Source organism: Geotrypetes seraphini, chromosome 3 (assembly GCF_902459505.1).
Source record: "Geotrypetes seraphini chromosome 3, aGeoSer1.1, whole genome shotgun sequence".
NCBI lineage: Eukaryota > Metazoa > Chordata > Amphibia > Gymnophiona > Dermophiidae > Geotrypetes > Geotrypetes seraphini.
In genome coordinates this window covers 179,604,706-179,625,875 of record NC_047086.1, presented here as the reverse complement: position 1 = coordinate 179,625,875, position 21,170 = coordinate 179,604,706, and the positions used below count along the sequence as shown (strand labels likewise).

Sequence of the window (21,170 nt, the reverse complement as noted above, 5' to 3'; positions counted from 1 at the left end):
TGAGATCCCTGATCATAGGATACCGCACGTTTGCTTAACCAAAATAGTGACAATTCAACAGTGATGTAAATAATAATCACACAAGTGAAATAAATCAGAAGAACCACTCTGAGAACCCCCCCACCAGCCAACTCCCTGAATAAACTCAGACTTAGCTTAAGTGTGTCCACTCATCTTGCAAAGAAGCAGGGGGTAACAAAGCCAGCTCGGACTTCATCAGTGTTTCCTCCAGTTATTAAGCAGCTACTGATTGGTAAGGCCCGATTCAGTGCAGGAAGAGGCGGTTGGAGCATAAAGCAAGTGATTTCCTGCACTCGCCGGCACTCCGGCTGCTCTCTCCTGCCTCTCTCGCTGCCCTCCCTCGTCTCCCCCACGAAAAACCGTATTTGCGGTTTTTCAAGATTCACAGGGGTACCTGGAACGGAACCCCCGCGAATATTGGGGGAGTATTGTAAATCTGAAGTCATCCCCCTATCAGCTGAGGCAGAGGTAGGAGCAGAGGAAGGAGCAGAGGAATGGTGGTTATGCTCTGAAAAAACATGTCAAAAAGGCTAAGCAGGCTTTTGAGGAGCAGCTGGTTGCTTGAGTTGTTGACATGGCAGCTGCCGCTGTCTAAGAGGTGGAGGAGTAGCAGGGGCAGCAGTCTTTGCAGTATATCTGTGCTGGTAAGAAGAGGCAGGCTTAAAAGGGCGAGCAGAAGCAAGCTTCTTCTTAGGCTTCACCAGCACATCCCACTTGGATTCATGAGCAGACAGCTTTTGTGTGGCAGTGGCAGTAGAGGCTCCAAACAGCTCATCACCAAGGCATGGAGCATTGGCCAGACGGTCTTGGTGGTTAACATTGAGGTCTGAAAAATGCAACCATACAAGACATCTCATCGCCACCGACATAGCTGCTGCTCGAGAGGTGAGTTCAAAAGCGTCATACACGGATCTCACCATGTATTTACGAAGCTGTAGGATAGTTGAGACAAGATACTGAAAATGCTTGGCTTTACAGGCAGGGATGTATTTATGAAACGATGAAAATTGTTTGACGAGATGTTTCAAATAGCAGGAAAAGAAAAAAGTGTCATTTCCGGCCCTGTCCGCCAACATTGAGTTTTGGTAGAGGAGCCTGCCAAACTTGGCCATTGTCCTGCCCTCTCTACCAGGAGGAACGGACGCATACACACTTGCCCCCGAAGATTTTATCAAGGTAGACTCGATCACTAGGGACTCATAGGGCAATTGAGGCTTATCAAAACCGGGCAATGGGACCACTTTGTAAAGAGATTCCAACCTTTTGGGGGCCAATGGCATGAAAAGGGGATTCTCAAGGTTTTTATAGAAAGTCTCTCTAAGGATGGCATAGTCAAGAGTTTCCAAATATTCTTTACTGTATTTGGAATCTAAAGAAATATCCAGGTCTTTTGCCATCTGGCACATAAATCTGGAGACGGAAAGTTTGTCTGAAGAAGCAGAGGCTCTGGTAGGTGAACGTCAAGGTGAACCAGAAGCAGAAGTATCCTCTTCCGTAGTAGATGGCATCTCTGGATCAGAATCCCCCAATACATCAGAATCTCTTAACAGAGAAGATGAATGGTGGGATCAGTGTTGACGGCTCAGTGTCAAGGGGTCCAGGTTTTTAGACTTACGGGAGACTTTCCCTAACCGTGACGGAGTAGCCTCCTGAGACGTAGCTGAGGAGGACCGGTGCCAAAGTGGTGGAATGCTCAACTCCTGTGTCGAGGGTGTCCGCACTGGTGGAGTAGCAATAACAGGAGTGGTCGGTGCCGTGAACAACTCAGACCAGACTAGTTCCTGGAGAGTCTGTGCCAAGATCGGCAAAAGCTGGGACAGCACCAAGAGGTGAAAATGCTCTCCTAATTTCTCCCGAAGCAGGTTGTCAATCTTCTGCTTTAGGGAGAGCGCTGGTACCGTTTGCTTCTTTTTGGCCGGTACAGGTGGCTTTTCAACATGGTCCGGGAATAATGAGGCTGAAGAAGAGGCACTCACTGATACTGGAGCTGTGCGCTTATGGGACTTACTTGAGGTCAGCAGGACTTGGCTCACTGCAGCTTTGACCTGCGTCCCGGAGGGGGTAGTGGAAGAATTCTTAGCCAGCTTACGCAGAGACATGGTGAACTGCGACACTGGAGTTAAAGTTGGAGGATCCATTTTAGTTGAAGATCTCAGTGTCGTCTTGGTCAGTGTGGTCGTGGTTGGGGCGGGTGGTGTAGGAGATGAAGTCAGCTCCACTTCCATTGCGATGCCGAAAAGCTGTTTTTGCTGAAGCAACCGGTTCTTCAATGTGCGCTTCTGGAGAGAAGAGAAGCGAGAACAAGTTTCAGAACAGTGCTCGGGCCCCAGACACTGGAGGCACCAGTGGTGAGGGTTGGTGATGGTGATGGAGATGGCGAGCACAGCAACCGCATTTTTTTGAAACCTGTCGGCGGGTGGGACATGGACGGAAAAACCACCGTTGAAAAATCGAATTCGATGTTGAGAGGAATTCAGAAGGGCCCACCGGGCAGAAAACCCACAACGGCAAAAGAAAAAGAAAAATAGATTTTCCTCATGGTTTTGGTTTTTGGTTTTTTTTTTACAAGAAAAATGGAAAAGCAAAAAGTGACAAGAAGTCACAAACCACGAGAGTGGGAAGGCAGCGAAATAGAAAAAAAATTGCCAATGAACATTGAACGTGACTTATTAGCTCCGCAGAAACTAAGAAACTGAAGGGACCGCGCACCTACGTCGGGCGGGAAGGCACTAATACAGTGCGGGCTGATTGCAAACTTTCTAAATTTAAAGTTGCGATTCACTTTTCAAGTGTCTGTACCGGGACTCCGTCGGTGATGTCACCCATATGTGAGAATATGCTGCCTGCTTGTCCTGGGATAACAGCACTTATCTTATGTCCCTACGGAGTATCTCCGTTTCACCAACAGTTTCTTCAGGGAAATTAGATGGCTGTTAGTGTTGTTCTATCTGGCACAGTAACACTTTATGAAAAACAAAAAATAGAGAATTAAAAGAAAGCAACGGACAAGGTCTATTTTACAATCATAGCATACACGATATTGTAAGCCTTACTTATCAGTATGCTCAATTTACGACGAAAGTTTCTTCGTGTCGCATTAGAAAGTGGCCGTGGACAAATTTAAACACCCAGTTACACTCTAGCACTGCTAGGCTACCAATCATGAATGAATACATCATGCTGACATCACTGAAAAGACTATTGAATGAAAATGTCAAGGTGATGGCAACAAAAAACCAAACCATTGACTGTTGATATTTAGGCTAGACGGCTCAACGGAATATCCATTTTTGTTCACATTGTATAAGTTTCTTATCATGATCTCCGCCACTTATACTTTTGGGGAAATGATCAATCACAAAAACATAAGAACATAAGAATTGCTGCTGCTGGGACAGACCAGTGGTCCATCATGCCCAGCAGTCCGCTCACGCGGCGGTCCTTTGGTCAAAGACCAGTGTCCTAACTGAGACTAGCCCTACCAGCATATGTCCTTTTTCAGCAGGAACTTGTCTAACTTTGTCTTGAATCCCTGGAGGGTGTTTTCTCCTATGACAGACTCCGGAAGAGCGTTCCAGTTTTCTACCACTCTCTGGGTGAAGAACTTCCTTACGTTTGTACGGAATCTATCCCTTTCAACTTTAGAGAGTGCCATCTCGTTCTCCCTACCTTGGAGAGGATGAACAACCTGTCCTTATCTACTAAGTCTATCCCCTTCAGTACCTTGAATGTTTCAATCATGTCCCCTCTCAATCTCCTCTGTTCGAGGGAGAAGAGGCCCAGTTTCTTTAATCTTTCACTGTATGGCAGCTCCTCCTACCCCTTAACCATCTTAGTCGCTCTTTTCTGGGCCCTTTCGAGTAATACCATGTCCTTCTTCATGTATGGTGACCAGTGCTATATGCAGTACTCCAGGTGAGGGCGCACCATGGCCCGGTACAGCGGCATGATAACCTTCTCCGATCTGTTTGTGATCTCCTTCTTTATCATTCCTAACATTCTGTTCGCCCTTTTCGCCACTGCTGCACATTACACGGATGGCTTCATCGAATTGTCAATCAGAATTCCTAAGTCCCTTTCCTGGGAGGTCTCTCCAAGTACCGCCCTGGACATCCTGTATTCATGCATGAGATTTTTGTTACTGACATGCATTACTTTACACTTATCCACATTGAACCTCATCTGCCATGTCGATACCCATTCCTCGAGCCTGATTATGTCACATTGCAGATCTTCACTACTCTGAATAACTTCGTATTGTCCGCAAATTTAATCACCTCGTTCGTCGTACCTATGTCAGATCGTTTATAAAGATGTTGAAGAGCACGGGTCCAAGCATCGAGCCCTGCGGCACCCCACTGGTGACGCTCTTCCAGTGAAAACATGTTATAAACGGAGCAATGAGAAACCAAGAGGGCTCCCAATTTTTGGTGTGTGATGCAAGATTTGTGTTTGGTCATCCGTGTATGAGGATTTCTGAACGTTTTGCCCACATAACACTTCTGAAAAGGACAAATAATCACATACAACATATTCAGTCTTGCAATCGGTGTGGTGTATGAGTACAGTCACTATCAACATGTAACATTATAGCTCCATCATATCAATGACATTTTTATGTTATGGAAAGAGCGCACCACTGATTGGCTCTTTTTATAGAATGGTTGAATTCTCGTGACAGCAACATTCTATTTTTCTGTAATACTTCAAAAAAAACCATCAGTTTTTTAGATGTTGGTGTTTCATTACAGACACGTTCATTTCAAACTAAGGTGTTCAAAAACCAACTGACAGAAACACTATGTTGGAATACAGCAGTTGTCATCCTGAAGTTGAAGAACGGTCTCCTATATTCTCATTGTCTGAGGTACAAAAGGATCTGTTCATCTGATTCAATTTTTAAAACACAGAAATCCTTTTTGAAGAATCTGACAGCATGAGATTATCCCAATGCTGTTTTGGCTAATGCTTACAAACATTCTAAATATAAAGATAGATATTTGCTATTAACACAGAAACAACAACAACATTCTGATGATGATTCAACATTAACATGTGTATTACAGTTTTCGATGGGAGGGAAAGTGGCGGCAAAAAATATCAGACAACATTGGAACATTATGAAAACTCATCCAGCATTTAAAGACAACAATGTGCATATTATGTTGGCAAGAGCCAGCAACCTGAAATAACTTTTAAGTCCTGCTCAGTTACCAATGACCAATATGGTAACTATTACTGAATAGTCCAGAAACGTGTTTGTGTGATAACTGTATTACCTGTGGATTGATGATTGCATCTCAGGATTTCAAGAATCCTGTATATGGTAAAATTTTTTCATTTAGACATCACACCGATTACAAGACTGAATACGTTGTCTATGTGATTATTTCTCCTTATCAGAAGTGTTATGTGGGCAAAACATCCAGAAACCTACATACACGAATGATCGAACACAAATCTTGCATTACATGCCAAAAATTGGGAGCCCCTTGGTTTCTCATTGCTCCAATTTCAACCATGTTTTCACTGATCTTAAATGTTTTGTGATCGATTATATCCCCATTAGTATACATGGTGGGGATCATAAGAAACTTATACAATGTAAACAAAAATGGATACTCCGTCCCAATTCCGTTGAGTTGTCTGGCCTGAATATCAACATGCAATGGTTTGCCTTTTGGTGATATCACCTTGACATTTTCATTCAATGGTCTTTTCAGTGACGTCACCATGACATGTTCATTCATGATTTGGTAACCTAACAGTGCTAGAGTTAAGCTGGGTGTTTCAAATTTGCCCATGGCCATTTTTTAACATGGCATGGGAAAACTTTCAACCTGAGTTGCGCATGCAGATAAGTAAGGCTTACAATATCCTCTATGCTACAGTTGTAAAATTCTCAATTTTCTCAATTCTTTATTTTTTTGTTTCATTTTCAGAAATTATTATTGAACCAGATAGAGCAACACTAACAGCCATCTAATTCCTCTGAAGAAGATATTGGTGAAACGGAGATATTACAAAAGGGACATAAGATAAATGCTGGGTTTATTTTTTTTATTTTTATTTTTTTTACTGTGCAGTTAACATTACATTTAAGGATACCGAAGATTTTTTGACCTTTGATTGAAATTGGATTTGAGTCAGTAATACCACTGAATTATCAGTATTGCGGCCTGTCCCTTTCACTGGGGTCATTTTCCTCCATAAGAAACACATATTTATTGAACAACAAACGAGACAATCAGGGTCACAATGTTTCCACTATTAATAACACTTAGTCTATAGAACTTTACTTCAGGACAGGAAGATTATGTAAGTATTCTCCTTTTTATTGTGCTTTAATACTGTCTTCCTATGATTTTGTGGACTTAACACCTTCTCAAGTGTTCTCAATAAAATGTGTTGATTTCATCTAATTTTTATGACATATAGCTTTTTCTTTCCTGTTAATTATTTCCAAAGTTGTTCTTTGAATGTAGATTAAAATGTACATAAAACCATACTGAAGCTTCAAATTAAGAGCCTTTTGCACACTACTATATCTCAGGACACCCTTTCCTTGAGTAAGAGGGTAGGGTTACCTCTTGCTGTACATCCATCAATTCATCCAGCTTTGACTCAGGCTCTTGGAACTGCTGTTGGCTGCTGCCCTGTGAGGGAGAATCAGAATGCTCTGATTCAAAGATCTCTTCCTGACTCTCCTGAGGTGTCACCTAAATGGAAAACAAATGATAAAGGAAAAAATGTGTTATCAGAAATGATAGTACATTTTAACTGGTAAAAAAAATGCTCAAAGAAACCATTTTACTAGATTCTTACTCTTTGTATTATTGCTTTTTTAAAACCTGTGGTCATGTATGTTTGTATCATTTTCTGCAAACCACGCTTGCCCTGAACATAGAAAACTCATTTGCAGCTGCTCTCCATCACATTTTCAAATACAGGACTACAGCCTCAATCCTTTTCAGATTGCACACATAGCTAAAACTGCAATATAATAAAAGTACTACTGAAACATTAGGATGACGCACCAATTTCTGACATTTTCTCTTAAATCTTTAGAGAATAACCCATTGAAGGCATCACCTAATGTAGTACATTATTTTCTCGCATATAACGCGCGTGTTATACGTGGTTTTTACAAACCGCGCATACCCTTGCGTATTATACACGTGAGCACGTTGTACAAAATTTTTTTTACATAGTCCCCCCCCCCCCCCCCCCGACGTCCGATTCACCCCCCCCCCCCCGCCCCCCACAGGACTACTCGCACCCCCACCCCAAAGGACCGCTCGCACGCACCCGCACTCCGAAGGACCGCTCGCACGCACTCCCACCCGCACCCCCAGCCTGAAGGACCGCTCGCACCCCCACAGCCTCCGGCCCCGCCCCCCCCCCCCCCCCCCGCATCATGTAGAAGCTCCTACCGGTGTCCTACTGCTTCCTCTTGGCAGTCCTGGCCCTTCTGTGAGCCCTGCGCCTGCGCTGCTTCTTCCGGCGGTCCCGCCCTTTCTCTGACGTCAAGCCCTCTTGCCACGCCGACTCCCCGACACGATCGGGGCAAGAGGGAGCTCAAGCCCTATTGCCCCAGCCAACCGCGGCACCCCCGACACGATCGGGGCAAAAGGGAGCCCAAGCCCTCTTGCCCCGCTGACTCCCCAACTCCCCGACAATATCGGGTCAGGAGGGAACCCAAGCCCTCCTGGCTCTGGCGACCCCCCCCCCCCCTCTAGTTGTTCGGGCCAGGAGGGAGCCCAAGTCCTCCTGTCCCTGGCGAACCCCCCCCCCCCCCCCCCCCCGCTAGTTGTTCGGGCCAGGAGGGAGCCCAAACCCTCCTAGCCATGGCGACCCCCTACCCCCACCCCGCACTACATTACGGGCAGGAGGGATCCCAGGCCCTCCTGCTCTCGACGCAAACCCCCCTCCCCCCAACGACCGCCCCCCCCAAAGAACCTCCGACCGCCCCCCCCCACAGCCGACCCCCCTGGCCAACCCCCACGACACCCCCCACCCCCTTCCCCGTACCTTTGTGTAGTTGGCCGGAAAGACGGGAGCCAAACCCGCCTGTCCGGCAGGCAGCCAACAACGGAATGAGGCCGGATTGGCCCATCCGTCCCAAAGCTCCGCCTACTGGTGGGGCCTAAGGCGCCTGGGCCAATCAGAATAGGCCCGGGAGCCTTAGGTCCCTCCTGGGGGTGGGGCCTGAGGCACATGGGCTCAACCCGACCATGTGTCCAAGGGGGGGGCATCAGGCTTTCAGGGTGGGGACAGGACTTCAAGGGGGAGAGGAGAGTCGGGGCGGGCGAAAGGAGAGTCGGGCTGGCCAGAGGAGAGTCGGGGCGGGCGAAAGGAGAGTCGGGCGGCGACAGGAGAATCGGGCAGCATGCGCGGTATACGGGTGTGCGCGGTATATAAAAATTTCTGTACATAAATTTGTGTTTTCCGCGCGCTATACCCATGTGCGCGATTTACACGGGTGCGCGTTATCTACGTGAAAATACGGTAGTCACATCAAGAATTCTGGTGCTGTGACAGCCTGTTATACCTTTGGTTGTTTCCTTGTGCTGCAGGAAAAAAGCTGCAAGCAAGGCAAACACTTTTCACTTGAATTCCAATTAATTTGGGAGAAGATTTTTTTAAAACATGCAGAATACAATGATTTTAAGTTACTAAAAACCTGTAAACGGAAAATCAGCTTGTTGTTCATTCCCTGGTTTGAAGCAGTGAAACCAGTTTTCAACCTCATTATGGGGGTCTTTTATCAAGGCGTGCTAGCCGATTTAGTGCGAACTAAGTGCTAACATGCCCATTATATTCTATAGATGCGCTAGCATTTAGCGTGCGCAAAATCAGCTAGCACACCTTAGTAAAAGACCCTCTCAATAAGAAAACAAAAAAGAAGAACAGGATGAGAATATATAATCCAAGTCACAAGTATCTAGCAGGACAAAGCAAATTACATATTTAACTATAAATTTTATTAAGAACGCCAGCAGTGCATGCCATACAACCACTCTCCTCTTGCTTAGAATAGAAATAAGGGGTGGGTGGGAGGGTTTATTTTATTCATCTTATAATATAAATAATTTATCAATATATCTTGTTGTATTATATGCAGTTGCCAAAGGAAGGGGAGGGGATGGGTTTATAATTGAGAAATAGTTGGTATACTTATTAAATATTATATACTGTTTCAAGATTATAGTAAAAGATTATATAATGATATGTTATATATATAGTAATGTATGAAGGAATATCGAGTGTGTACATAATGAAATTGTATAAATTTAAGTGGTACACTTGTTGTTATATGAAAAATGAATAAAAAAACTTAAAACAAAAGAAATATATTGTACGAGAGAGGTATGATGAGTAATTAGTATGATGTAGAGAATGACATGGAGACAAATTTTTCCCCATCCCTGCAGGAACTCGTTTTTCCGTCCCATCCCCATGAGTTATTTTCCTATCCCTGCCCTATTTCTGCAAGCTCCCACTTCATCTGAACAAGCTTCAAACACTTTAAAATTGTAAGTGTTCATGGCTTGTGTGGTTAAGGCAGAGCTTACAGGAATGGGACAAGGACAAAAAACTCTCCCCAATGGCTGTATGTTTACCAAATGTAGCCCATGGCCTTCTCTAGGAGTGTGGAACGTCAACTGGATAAAATGTTATGTGGGTTTCTTTGGTTGAGTGCCCGCCCTCGCCTTCCTTTGCGATTGGTGGCTTTACTGATAGATGGGGGTGACCTGGGATTGTTTCCCATGCAGTGATTTGCTGAAGCCTGTCATGTGAGGCATATACATGATTGGTTTCTCTCTACATCATACTTTTCTTAGACTCTGGTAAAATCACAGTTTTCGAAACCCTATCATTTCAGTTATCTTTTACATACTCCACGAGTTTTGGCTGCTGTCTTGGGTAACCCCTATTATGTTTTTCTTGCCCCCTTGAGATCCACCTGACGTCAAATGTGTGCTCAGCTGAAATTAGATTCTCAGACTACACCTCTCTTGCCTATTTGTGGAAATGGCTCCTTTTTACTAGGGATGACAGCTGCTGGTTTTCTGGCGGATAGGAGGGGAACCATATCCTATTTGTATCAGACCCTTACTGATGAAGGCAAGCTACCACTACTTTCCCAGTTGCACACTGCTCATGGCTGGAGTAGCTTAGATGTATTTTCTTACCTCCAACTCAGGCACTATGTGAATTCTTTGCCTTCCCCAGCACTGCAAGCTACAGCCTATGAAACTCTGACTGATGTTTATTGGTTAGATGCACAGTTGATGGTACCTCTTAAATATTTTCATCATTCCCTGTTGTATTTTTCACCTTCCTTGGATTATGCCAAGGTAGCCAAGGCTTGGAACACTGAATTGAAGATTAATTTGCAAGGTCATTATATCTAACACTTACTAACATTGATTCAATGCCTTTTGCCTGACATATCCTACTTTGAAATGGATTCCCATCATAATTTTCAAGATTTGCGCTGCTGGGTTTTGGAGCGTGTGTCCCCTTCTGTTCGAGGAGGAGACTTTAAATAATTATTGCCACGTAGAGAACAGCGTTGGATTTTTGTGCTACAAACCTGTATTCCCATTGGATTGAACAGCTGCATAGAATGGAGAGCATGTTTTTGATTTTTTGACTGACAATGCTTGTGCGGATGGGATCAGATGGTTTGCGGGGTCGGGGACTGAGCTCGTGGGGACAGTGCAGAGACGGGGAACCGAGCTCGCAGGGACAGGGACAAATCTTTTCCCCGTGTCATTCTCTAAATAAGGAGGATGCAAAGTGGGGATGGAGAGAATTATTTGTTGGGAAAAAGTAATATTGAGGTATATTAACAGTGTGTAATTTGTCTATATTTACATGGACCTAACACTTTGTTTTGGAAATATTGTTCTAATAAATTTATAAATGACTTTTTCTTCAATACACAAGGGATATGCACTATAAAAATAAATTAAGACAGTAATATCACTATACACCACAAGATGACACATTTTACCTTTCCTGACTGCTGTTGCTCCAACAGCTGCAGTCGGAGATGCTCAAAATTCTGCTGCTGCAGATGTTCAGCCAGTTGATGAAAGATTGAGTTGTTCATGGACTCTGACACAAGAGGGCTATAAAGACATTTGTATAATGTTGTTATCTATATTCATTAATGATAGACTGCAATATTGATAATACTTACACAAGACAGATTATATAACAGTTTATTCATACATCTTCATTCAATCAACTTCTCGGAGGGATTACAGATCTTTATCAAAAGTCTTAAAACCAGAAGCTCTTAATATTCTCATTCATTTTTTGGTCATTTCTAGGCTAGATTATTGCAATAAATTGTATCATGGTATAACTCAGAAAGAAATAAGAAGACTACAAATTATACAAAATATAGCAATAAAAATTTTTAACTAATACAAAAAAATATGATCATGTCACACCTCTGTTACAAAAAGCACAGTGGTTACCAATCTTGCATAGAATAATATATAAAATTGCACTCATAACCTTTAAAATCTAACAAACTAACGCATCAATATTTCTGGATCGTCTTCTAATACCATGCAGCTTCTTTACTAGCTCCCGCAAATTCACGCGAGAATTTGCGAGAGCCAGTAAGGAAGCCGCTCAGCGCCAAGCAGCAGCGCCAAATCACACTCCTGCTTGTGATGCTCAGCGGCCAAATAAACTGGATCTGTGGCAGCCAGTTAGCAGTGGGGCAGGAGTTCAGAAAGCTTAATCCTGCCCACTGCACCTCCACCAGGGATCGGCAGAGGGCCCACTGCATCTCCACCAGGGATCAGCAGAGGTATGAGGATAGGGCAGGGAGGAGGGGGCAGCGGCAGCTTGAAAAATTCTCAGAGGGGGCATTGGCTCAAATATGAACTGTAATCAAATAAATAAATGTAAAAAAGAGCATGGTTCAAGCAATATTTTTTTTTCTTCATTACAATATCTTTATTTAAACAAAAGTTATGGCGGTAGAGTCAGTACTTTTCATTTAGGGGGAATTCCTCAATGGATGCTAACACATTAACATATGCCAGGTTGGATAAAAATCAATGATTTAAAATAAAATTCATAAAAAACTGGTTTGTTTTTTTATTTAAATCAGATTTTATTTTTTTTAAAATTTTTTAATAAAGTGATTTTTTTAGAGGAAAATTATATCTAAAGATAGTTTTCTAATTAAAATACATCATAAAATAAGGATTAGTAATCAATTATGTAGCAAGAAGATATATATTAAACTACACTTTCGACCTGGTGGACAGCACAGTACAACTAATCATGAAAAACCAATGGAACCTACTAAGAGAAATACTAATGCTATCACAGGCACCAGGTTCTATAGAAAAAAGCGGATAGCCCACAAAAAGCACTTCAACACCGCTTCTTCCGTGAAAATTATCAAAAGGTAGGAAAAAGCCTCAGATCCCCCCTCCCTCCACCAAACCGATGACTCAGGTTGTAAACAGGTGGAGATTAACCGGGGTATAGTTAAATCGCTGGCGCAAAAAACCTCCTCAATAATATTTCAATGAAGAAAAAGCCTTGTGCAATGCAAGTGGATAAGAATCCGCTTTAAGTTAGAACCACTGGTATCTGAAAATAACTCAGAGAGCAAAATCCCACTAAATAGATTAGCAACTGCTTAGATGCTACTGTCAATGAAAGAAAGATACCGACCACCTTCATTGTACAATTATTAGCCTTGGCAATGCAAATAAATTTTTTCGATACGGTGAAAAGTTTTCAAAAGGTTTCGAGCATTGCAATGGGGGCCACTATGGCCCCTTCTATAGCCAATTTATTTATGCAACATTTTGAAAATCAATGGATTCTTTTAAATCCATTCAGTACGCATATTAAATTGTGGCTCCGGTTCATAGATGATATTTTTGGACCGGCCCTCATGAGTTTCTTTTTGAATTTTACAATTGGCTCAACGCCCGGCATGATAAAATACAATTTGATATTAATGTTCATCCCTATAAAATTTCCTTTTTGGATATTCTTCTTAGCAAACAGGGCTCTAAGCTGGAAACTACAGTTTTTCGCAAAAGCACTGATAGGAACACATTTTTAGACTTTACAAGTAACCATCCGTTGCCACTTAAACAAAGCTTACCCATGTCCCAGTTTCTACATTTTAAACTTATCTGTTCGAATTCTGAGGAATTTCACCGCCAAAGTAAAGACCTCTCTCGGCGTTTATTAAATCGTGGCTATCCTCCACAAACTTTGAGAAAAGCTTATAAACGAGCAAAACATGTGCACCGAAGTCTATTGTTACTACCTAAAGTTCAATCTCCAGATATGCAAATAATCACTTGTGTATTAGAGTTCTCACCATTAATAAAACGAGTTGTTAGATCCCTACGCTGTCACTGGGACATTTTAGGTCCTTAAAGAATTATTAAGCCCTTCGGACAGTTGTGCTTTGAAACAACAATATCGTCATTCCGTAGGCAGTCATTTCAGATGTCAAAGGTGCCAAATTTGTACTATAGCATTACAGTGTTCTCCCTAGGACCTTTTAGCTGGGCGGTCCACCCAGCTAATTTAGACGAGCGCCTGGCTATCATCTGCTGCTGCCGCCGCTGCTGAACATTTAAAAAAAAAAACCAAAACCAAAAAAAACCCGGCTTGGAGATTTCAGCCCATAGCGAACTTATGCTCCAGGGCTCTAATGTGTGCGTGCCGGCTTCCCTTCTCTTCCCTCCGAAACTGGAAGTTATGTCCGGGGGGGGGGGAAGAAGGGAAGCCAGCACGCACATGTTGAGAGCCCTGAAGCAAGCGTTCGCTACGGGCTAAGGCGGGAGACAGGTTAGTGAAGCATTTGCTCTTCTTGCTGCCGGGTCCTGCCTACTTTCTGTTTCCGCGAAGGCAGGACCCGGCAGCATTTCCCCCAATAGGTCAATCGCGATCTTGGGCCGATCAGTCTTCCTCTCCCCGATGGCAGAATTGACGTCGAGAAGAGGAATGCTGGTCGGCCGAAGCAGGGAGAGCTTGGGGAGGCGTAGGCTTTCGGGCCTGTTATTGGTGGCGCTTTGGGGCCTGTAATTGGTGGCGCTTTGGGTCCTGGTCCCCGATGGCAGTGGAAGTGGCTTGGGGGAGGGCAGGGAGAAACAAAGAAAAAGGGCAGGCAGGGAGACAGAAGGAAAGAAGAGAAACAGAAAAAAAAAGAAAGGGAGGCAGAGAGAAAGAAAGGGCAGGGAGAGAGGAAGGAAAAGTTGGGGGAGGGAATGAGGTCTGGAGGAGAGGAAGCATACAGGCTAAAAGAAGGGAAGAAAGATTGGATGCACAGTCAGAAGAAGAAAGTGCAACCAGAGATTCATGAAATCACCAGACAAGGTATGAAAAATTATTTTATTTTAAATTTAGTGATCAAAATGTGTCTGAATTTATATCTGCTGTCTATATTTTACACTAAGGTCCCCTTTTACTAAACCGCAATAGAGGTTTTTAGCGCAGGGAGCCTATGAGCGTCGAGAGCAGCGCTGGGCATTCAGCGCAGCTCCCTGCGCTAAAAACTGCTATCGTGGTTTAGTAAAAAGGGAGGGGGTATATTTGTCTATTTTTGTATGGTTGTTACTGAGGTGACAGTGCATAGAGTCATTTGCTTTGACCTCTTTGAAAAACCCTGGAATACAAATGATAATTAACATTTTCTATGCGTACAGTATGCTTTGTGTTTTTTTTTAATTTTATTGTTGGTAGATCATTTTGATTTGGTCATTTTAAAAGTAGCTCGCAAGCCCAAAAAGTGTGGGCACCCCTGCTCTAGAACATCGCTCTTTAGTTTTATCAAGTGGTGCAGTGAGGGGCCAGCACTTTACATCTTATCACCTAATTCTTTCTTTTTTTTCTCCTCATGTACAGCACAGTTCTTTATTCTAAGCAGCTCTGGCACTAACAGTAGTACGGGTGCCTTATGCTACTTTCACTACCACTTGCAGTCAGGTTCGGCATTTTATCATGGTTTTGCTTTTTTATTTAGTTTTTCACCAGTATTTTCATTTATTTATTAAAGCAGCCTTTTTTAACAGCCCGATGCCTCTCCCCTTTCAGTGTGCATTCAATCCACTGCCGACACTTTTTTGGCGCCTCTTTCAACAGATCAAATATCATAGCCCCACTGTCGCGTGTTCACATTTATTCTGCGTACGAGTTTATCTCATCAGTGCAGAGACCTTTTCTTTAAGTCCATTTTACTCTCCCTTTTTTACTTTCCCAAGTCCTGTGGTTTTATTCTTTGGTTTTAATAGAAGCTCATTTGAACAATAATTTAGATCTTTCCCAGGTTTCACTTTTCATCTACCTGGTCTTTTCTGGTTTCCTTTCTATAGTCTGCTTTTCGTCTGGAGTTTTTTGAGTTTAGAATTACATTTTATGACATATTTTTGTGGTTATAATTGTATGACATGTCTAAATCGGTCAAGTTATCTATTCTTTTTATTATTTTTTGTCCCCTCATACAGTGGCAGACCGCCCCGGGTGCCAGCCTTAGGGGGGTACACAGCCGGCTGGATCCAGAACCTTCCGAGCTGCTGTAAATAGCACCTGCACCTCAGCGCGGCTGCCGTACTTATTCCGAAGCAGAGTTGGCAGCCACACTGAAGTGCAGGAAGGTCCTGCGATGACTGCATTTGCCGCCTCTGCCTCCGGAAGACATAAGAGGCATCGGAAGGGGTGGACTGGCAGCTGCAGTCATTGCGGAACCTTGCCACAACTCCCTGCGTCTGCCGGCCCACCCCTTCAAACATCACTTACATCTTCCAGAGGCAGAGGCAACAGAAGCAGTCATCATGGGACCTTGCTGGTTTGGAGGGAGAGAGGAGCATAGAAGGGTGGTGGAGGGAGAGAAAGGGGGTCAGGGTGGTATGGAAGGGTGGTGGATGGAGAGAAAGGGGGCAGATGCTGATGGAATTGGTGTGCAGGGAAAGGAGAGAGAGAGACATAATGGGGAAGGAATTGGGTTGGAGGGAAAGAAAGGGGGCAGATGCTGATGGAAGTGGGGGGAAGGGAGAGGAGAGAGTGAAATGCCAGATCATGGGGGTGTGGGAGAGGGAAGGGAAGAAGAGAACAGAGATGCCAGACAATTGGAGGAGGGAAGGGAAGAAGATGGATGCCAGAATAATAGGGGTGAAGGGAGAGATGGAAGGGGAATACAAGGAGAGAAGATGCCATATAGAAGGGGCAGAGAGAGGGTAGACAGTGGATGAAAGGAAGAGAGTGACAAGACTATGAGGAAAGCAGAAACCAGAGAAGACAATGTAGAAAAAAATTACTCACATGCACCCGGCACCTGCAAGATGACTGAGGATATCTAATACTGCAGAACACAAGGCAGTGCTTGCAGGACAGGGGAGCAGGAAGAGGAGCTAATGGACAGAGGGGGAAAAAAGGAAGGGAGGCATACTGCTGGACAGGGGTAGCAGGAAGAGGTGCTGATAGACAGGGGGGAGGTAAAACAAAGGGAGAAGGGCTGCTGCTGGATAAGGGGAGCAGTGAAGGGGTGGTGGTGGACACAGGGGAGGTAAAAGGAAGGGAGAATGGACAGGGGGAGCACGCAAGGGGTGGTGGTGGACAGCCAAAGAAAGACAGAAATACAGAAAGCGGCTAAGGAGACAGAGAGAGAAAGAAATAAAGACAGACACACACACATATATTCTAGAACCCGTTAATGTAACGGGCTATAAAGCTAGTTATGAATAAAAAAAAGAGTTGAAACAAACAAATATTCCTTTTTTTCATCAGCACTGAGTATTTCAGATTCAGAAAACTTTTAAAAGCATTTCTATACCAAGACAGGGAGCCAACCCTGAAATAATAGAAATGGTAATTGTAAAAGTCCATTTCTAAATTATCTAATGCAACTCCTAGGACATAACAATGAACCAACAATGACCTACTTGAACTTATAACTATAAATTTGTAAATATGACCTAACTCTCTGCAACGATCAGGGATTAGAACGAAAGATTAGGTTCTTACACAATGGCCCAGATGGATCCATCTGAAAATGGTGGCCTTAAAAGCTGATCTGCCCCTGCGGGAAGGACCGGCCAGAACAAACTGATGGTCAGAGAGGTAAAACTTGTTTGTAACCTCCAGACACCACAAAAAAAAGTTTACGCACGTCCAAGGACCACAATACTTAGACCTGCTCCCTCGAGCCGGAGGAAGCAGAAGCAGAAGCAGTAAGCCAGGTCTCCTGATTCACATGGAAAGTGGAAACCACTTTCGGAAGAGGAGGAACAGTGCACAACATCACACAGTAATTTGCAATATGCAGAAAAGAATCCTGGCAGGAAAAAGCCTGGCGCTCCGAAACCCTGCAGGCTGAGATAATAGCCACAAGATATACAGTCTTAATCATAAGATCTATAAGGGATGCCTGCTCCAGAGGCTCATAAGGTAGACGAGCCAGAGTGGCGAACTGGGTTGATATTTCAAGTCAGACATGGAAGGGCAGCGGAGGCCGAAGCCTCAGAGAGCCTCGCAGAAAAACTACAGTTACTTACCATAACAGGTGTTATCCAGGGACAGCAGGCAGATATTCTCACATAAGAATTGCCACTGCTGGTCAAACCAGTGGTCCATCGTGCCAGCAGTCCGCTCACGCGGCGGCCCTCTGGTCAAAGACCAGCATCCTGAGACTAGCCCTACCTGAGTACATTCCGGTTCAACAGGAACTTGTCTAACTTTGTCTTGAATCCCTGGAGGGTGTTTTCTCCTATGACAGACTCCAGAAGAGCGTTTCAGTTTTCTACCACTCTCTGGATGAAGAAGAACTTCCGTACATTCGTGCAAAATTTAGCCCCTTTCAATTTTAGAGAGTGCCCTCTCGTTCTCCCTACCTTGGAGAGGGTGAACAACCTGTCCTTATCTACTAAGTCTATTCCCTTCAGTACCTTGAATATTTTGATCATGTCCCCTCTCAATCTCCTCTGTTTGAGGGAGAAAAGGCCCAGTTTCTCTAATCTTTCACTGTATGGCAACTCCCCCAGCCCCTTAACCATCTTAGTCGCTCTTCTCTGGACCCTCTCGAGTAGTACCGTGTCCTTCTTCATGTATGGCGACCAGTGCTGAACACAGTACTCCAGGTGAGGGCGCACCATAGCCTGGTACAGCGGCATGATAACCTTCTCCGATCTGTTCGTGATCCCCTTCTTTATCATTCTTAGCATTCTGTTCGCCCTTTTCGCCGCCGCCGCACATTATGCAGACGACTTGTCGACTTGTCGATCATAACTCCCAAGTCTCTTTGCTGGGAGGTCTCTCCAAGTACTGCCCCTGACATCCTGTATTCATGCATGAGATTTTTGTTACCTACATGCATCACTTTACACTTATCCACATTGAACTTCATCTGCCATGTTGATGCCCATTCCTCAAGCCTGATTATGTCACGTTGCAGATCTTCACAATCCCCCTGCGTTTTCACTACTCTGAATAACTTCGTATCATCTGCAAATTTAATCACCGCACTCATCATACCAATGTCCAGATGTTGAAGAGCACGGGTCCAACCACTGGTGATGCTCTTCCAGTCTGAGTATTGTCCATTTACCCCCACTCTCTTTCCTATGCTCCAGCCAGTTTTTAATCCACGTGAGTATTTCACCCTCGATCCCATGGCTCGCAATTTTCTGAAGTAGTCGTTCATGCGGAACCTTGTCTATCTGTCTGTTTACTCCCTCAAAGAAGTGCAGCAAGTTTGTCAAACATGATCTGCCTTTGCTAAAAGCGTGCTGACTTGTCCTCATCACCCAGTGTCCGTTAAGGTGATCAATGATGTGGTCCTTTATCAGCGACTTTACCATCTTTACCGGTACCGAGGTCAGACTCACTGGTCATCTACGGAGCAGCAATGCAGACAGCTTCACAGTCTTGCTTAAAGAACTTTAGAAAGTTCCCGACTGATCGCACACGTGAGTACCTTCCCGCCCGACATAGGGCGCGCAGCTCCTCAGTTCAGATAGCCACCTAAGAAGCCAACTAGGGGAGGTGGGTGGGTGGGTTGTGAGAATATCTGCCTGCTGTCCCTGAATAACTTCTGATATGGTAAGTAACTGTGCTTTATCCCAGGAGAAGCAGGCAGCATATTCTCATGTATGGGTGACCTCCAAGCTAACCCGAATGGGATGGTGAGATGTTTGTGTTTAGGAGAATAAATTTTATAATGCTGTTTGTCCAAAATGGCCATTCCATCTGGAAAAGGAATCCAGGCAGTAATGTGAGGTGAATGTATGAACCAAGGACCAAGTGGTAGCTTTGCAGATTTCATCAACAGGAGTGGAATGGAAGAAAGGTACTGTGGGCAATCCTCCAGTTGCAGCCCAGCCTGAGCATAACAAAATTAGTTGCATGCAGCCAACCAGTTGGAGATTGTTCTCTTGGAAACAGTATGTCCCAATTTGTTTGAATCAAAGGAGACAAAAAGTTGCGGAGAAGATCTATGTGATTAGTCCTTTGCAAATAGAAGGCCAAAGCATGCTTGCAGTCCAGAGTATGAAGAGCTGCTTCTCTAGGATGAGAATATGGTTTGTAAAAAACACTGGAAGTACAATTGATTGATTGGGATGAAATTCTGTAACAACCTTGGGTAAGAATTTTGAATGAGTGAGGAGCACCACCTTATCATGATGGAATACTGTAAATGGTGGGTCCGATACCAAAGCTTTTAGTTCACTGACTCTGAGAGCGGATGTGAGAGAAATGAGGAAAACTACTTTCCAAGTAAGATACTTCAGATGAGCCGTAGACATTGGTTCAAATAGAGACTTCATGAGTTGAGCAAGAACGACATTGAGATCTCAAACCATTGGAGGTGGTCTGAGAGGTGGTTTTACTTTGAAAAGTCCTTTCTAAATCTGGAAACTATAGGATGAACAGATAGATGGTTTCCCTCTAGTGGTTGATGAAAAGCAGCAATTGCATTGAGATGGACTCTAACAGAGGTGGATTTGAGGCCAGATTAAGATAAATGAAAAAGATAATCCAGGACTGAAGACAAGGAGGTGCATTGAGGCTCCTTGTGATGAAGATCGCACCAAGAAGAAAACCTAGTCCATTTCCGATTGTAAAATTGCCTGGTGGCAGGTTTTCTGAAAGCATTTAAAATGTCTCTGACATATTGAGAAAACTGAAGGTGTGAAGTTATACTGAGAGGAACCAGGCTATCAGATGTAGAGACTGCAAGTTGTGATGAAGAAGAGAACCGTGACTCTGTGTAAGTAGAGACAGAAATATTGTCAGAAGAAGAGGTTCTCTGCTGCTGAGTTGAAGTACAAGAGAGAACTAAGGTTGTCTGGGCCACCGAGGAGCAATCAGAATCATGGTGGCATGTTTGTGCTTGAGTTTGACAAGTGGCTTGAGAATAAGTTGAAATGGAGGAAATGCATACGGGAACTTGTCTGACCAATTCAGATGAATCCATCTGCCTCCAGGTGATGAGGAGAGCACCGTCTGAAGCAGAATTAGGGAAGTTTGTTGTTGTGAGGAGACCTTTTTGCATCTTCTCAAGTAGACCTACTTAAGGAAACCCCCACTGAGAAAAAAATCTGATGAAGAGTCAGTGAATTGAGCATCCATTCGTGAGGTTGCAGAATGTGACTTAATTTGTCTTCCAGTGAATTTTTCTCTCCTTAAATATAGACCTCTCTCAAAAAAATGTGAGGGATTGCCCAATTCCAAATCTTCTGAGCTTCCTTGCAAAGGAGAAGTGATCCTGTTACCCCCCTGCTTGTTTACATAGTACCTGGCTACTTGATTGTCTGTACGAATGAGAATGACTTGATCTTGAAGAAGATGCTGAAAAGCCTTGAGAGCATTGAAGTTCACTCTGAGTTCCAACAGATTTATGTGATGGCAACAATCTGCCCTTGACTACGGAGACCATCTAGATGAGCACCCCCCCCCCCCAAGCGTAGGTTGATGAATCTGTCATGAGAACCTTCTGATTAGGGGGCTTTTGAAACAACAAACCTTTGGAAAGATTGGAAGAGATCATCCACTACTGAAGAAATTGCCATAGAGAAGATGTCACTGTAATGTGCTGGGAGAGCAGGTTAAAGGCCTGCAACCACTGAGAAGCTAGGGTCCACTGAGGA

At 44.0% G+C, this 21,170-nt stretch overlaps 1 protein-coding gene across 10 annotated transcripts in view; it reads right to left on the bottom strand.

The window, feature by feature from the left end:
- Nucleotides 1–21,170, bottom strand: part of SCAF8 (SR-related CTD associated factor 8) — a 784,204-nt gene that overhangs the window by 432,689 nt on the left and 330,345 nt on the right. For all 10 annotated transcript variants that reach the window (XR_004538795.1, XR_004538796.1, XM_033937892.1 and 7 more), the window contains 2 exons: nt 11,045–11,162; nt 6,609–6,740 (listed from right to left, as the gene is read on the bottom strand). Coding sequence is in view for 8 of the 10 variants with exons in the window: in XM_033937892.1 (XP_033793783.1) it covers nt 6,609–6,740; nt 11,045–11,162 (250 nt within the window). In the remaining 2 variants the exon portion in view is untranslated. The remainder of the gene's footprint in view (nt 1–6,608; nt 6,741–11,044; nt 11,163–21,170) is intronic.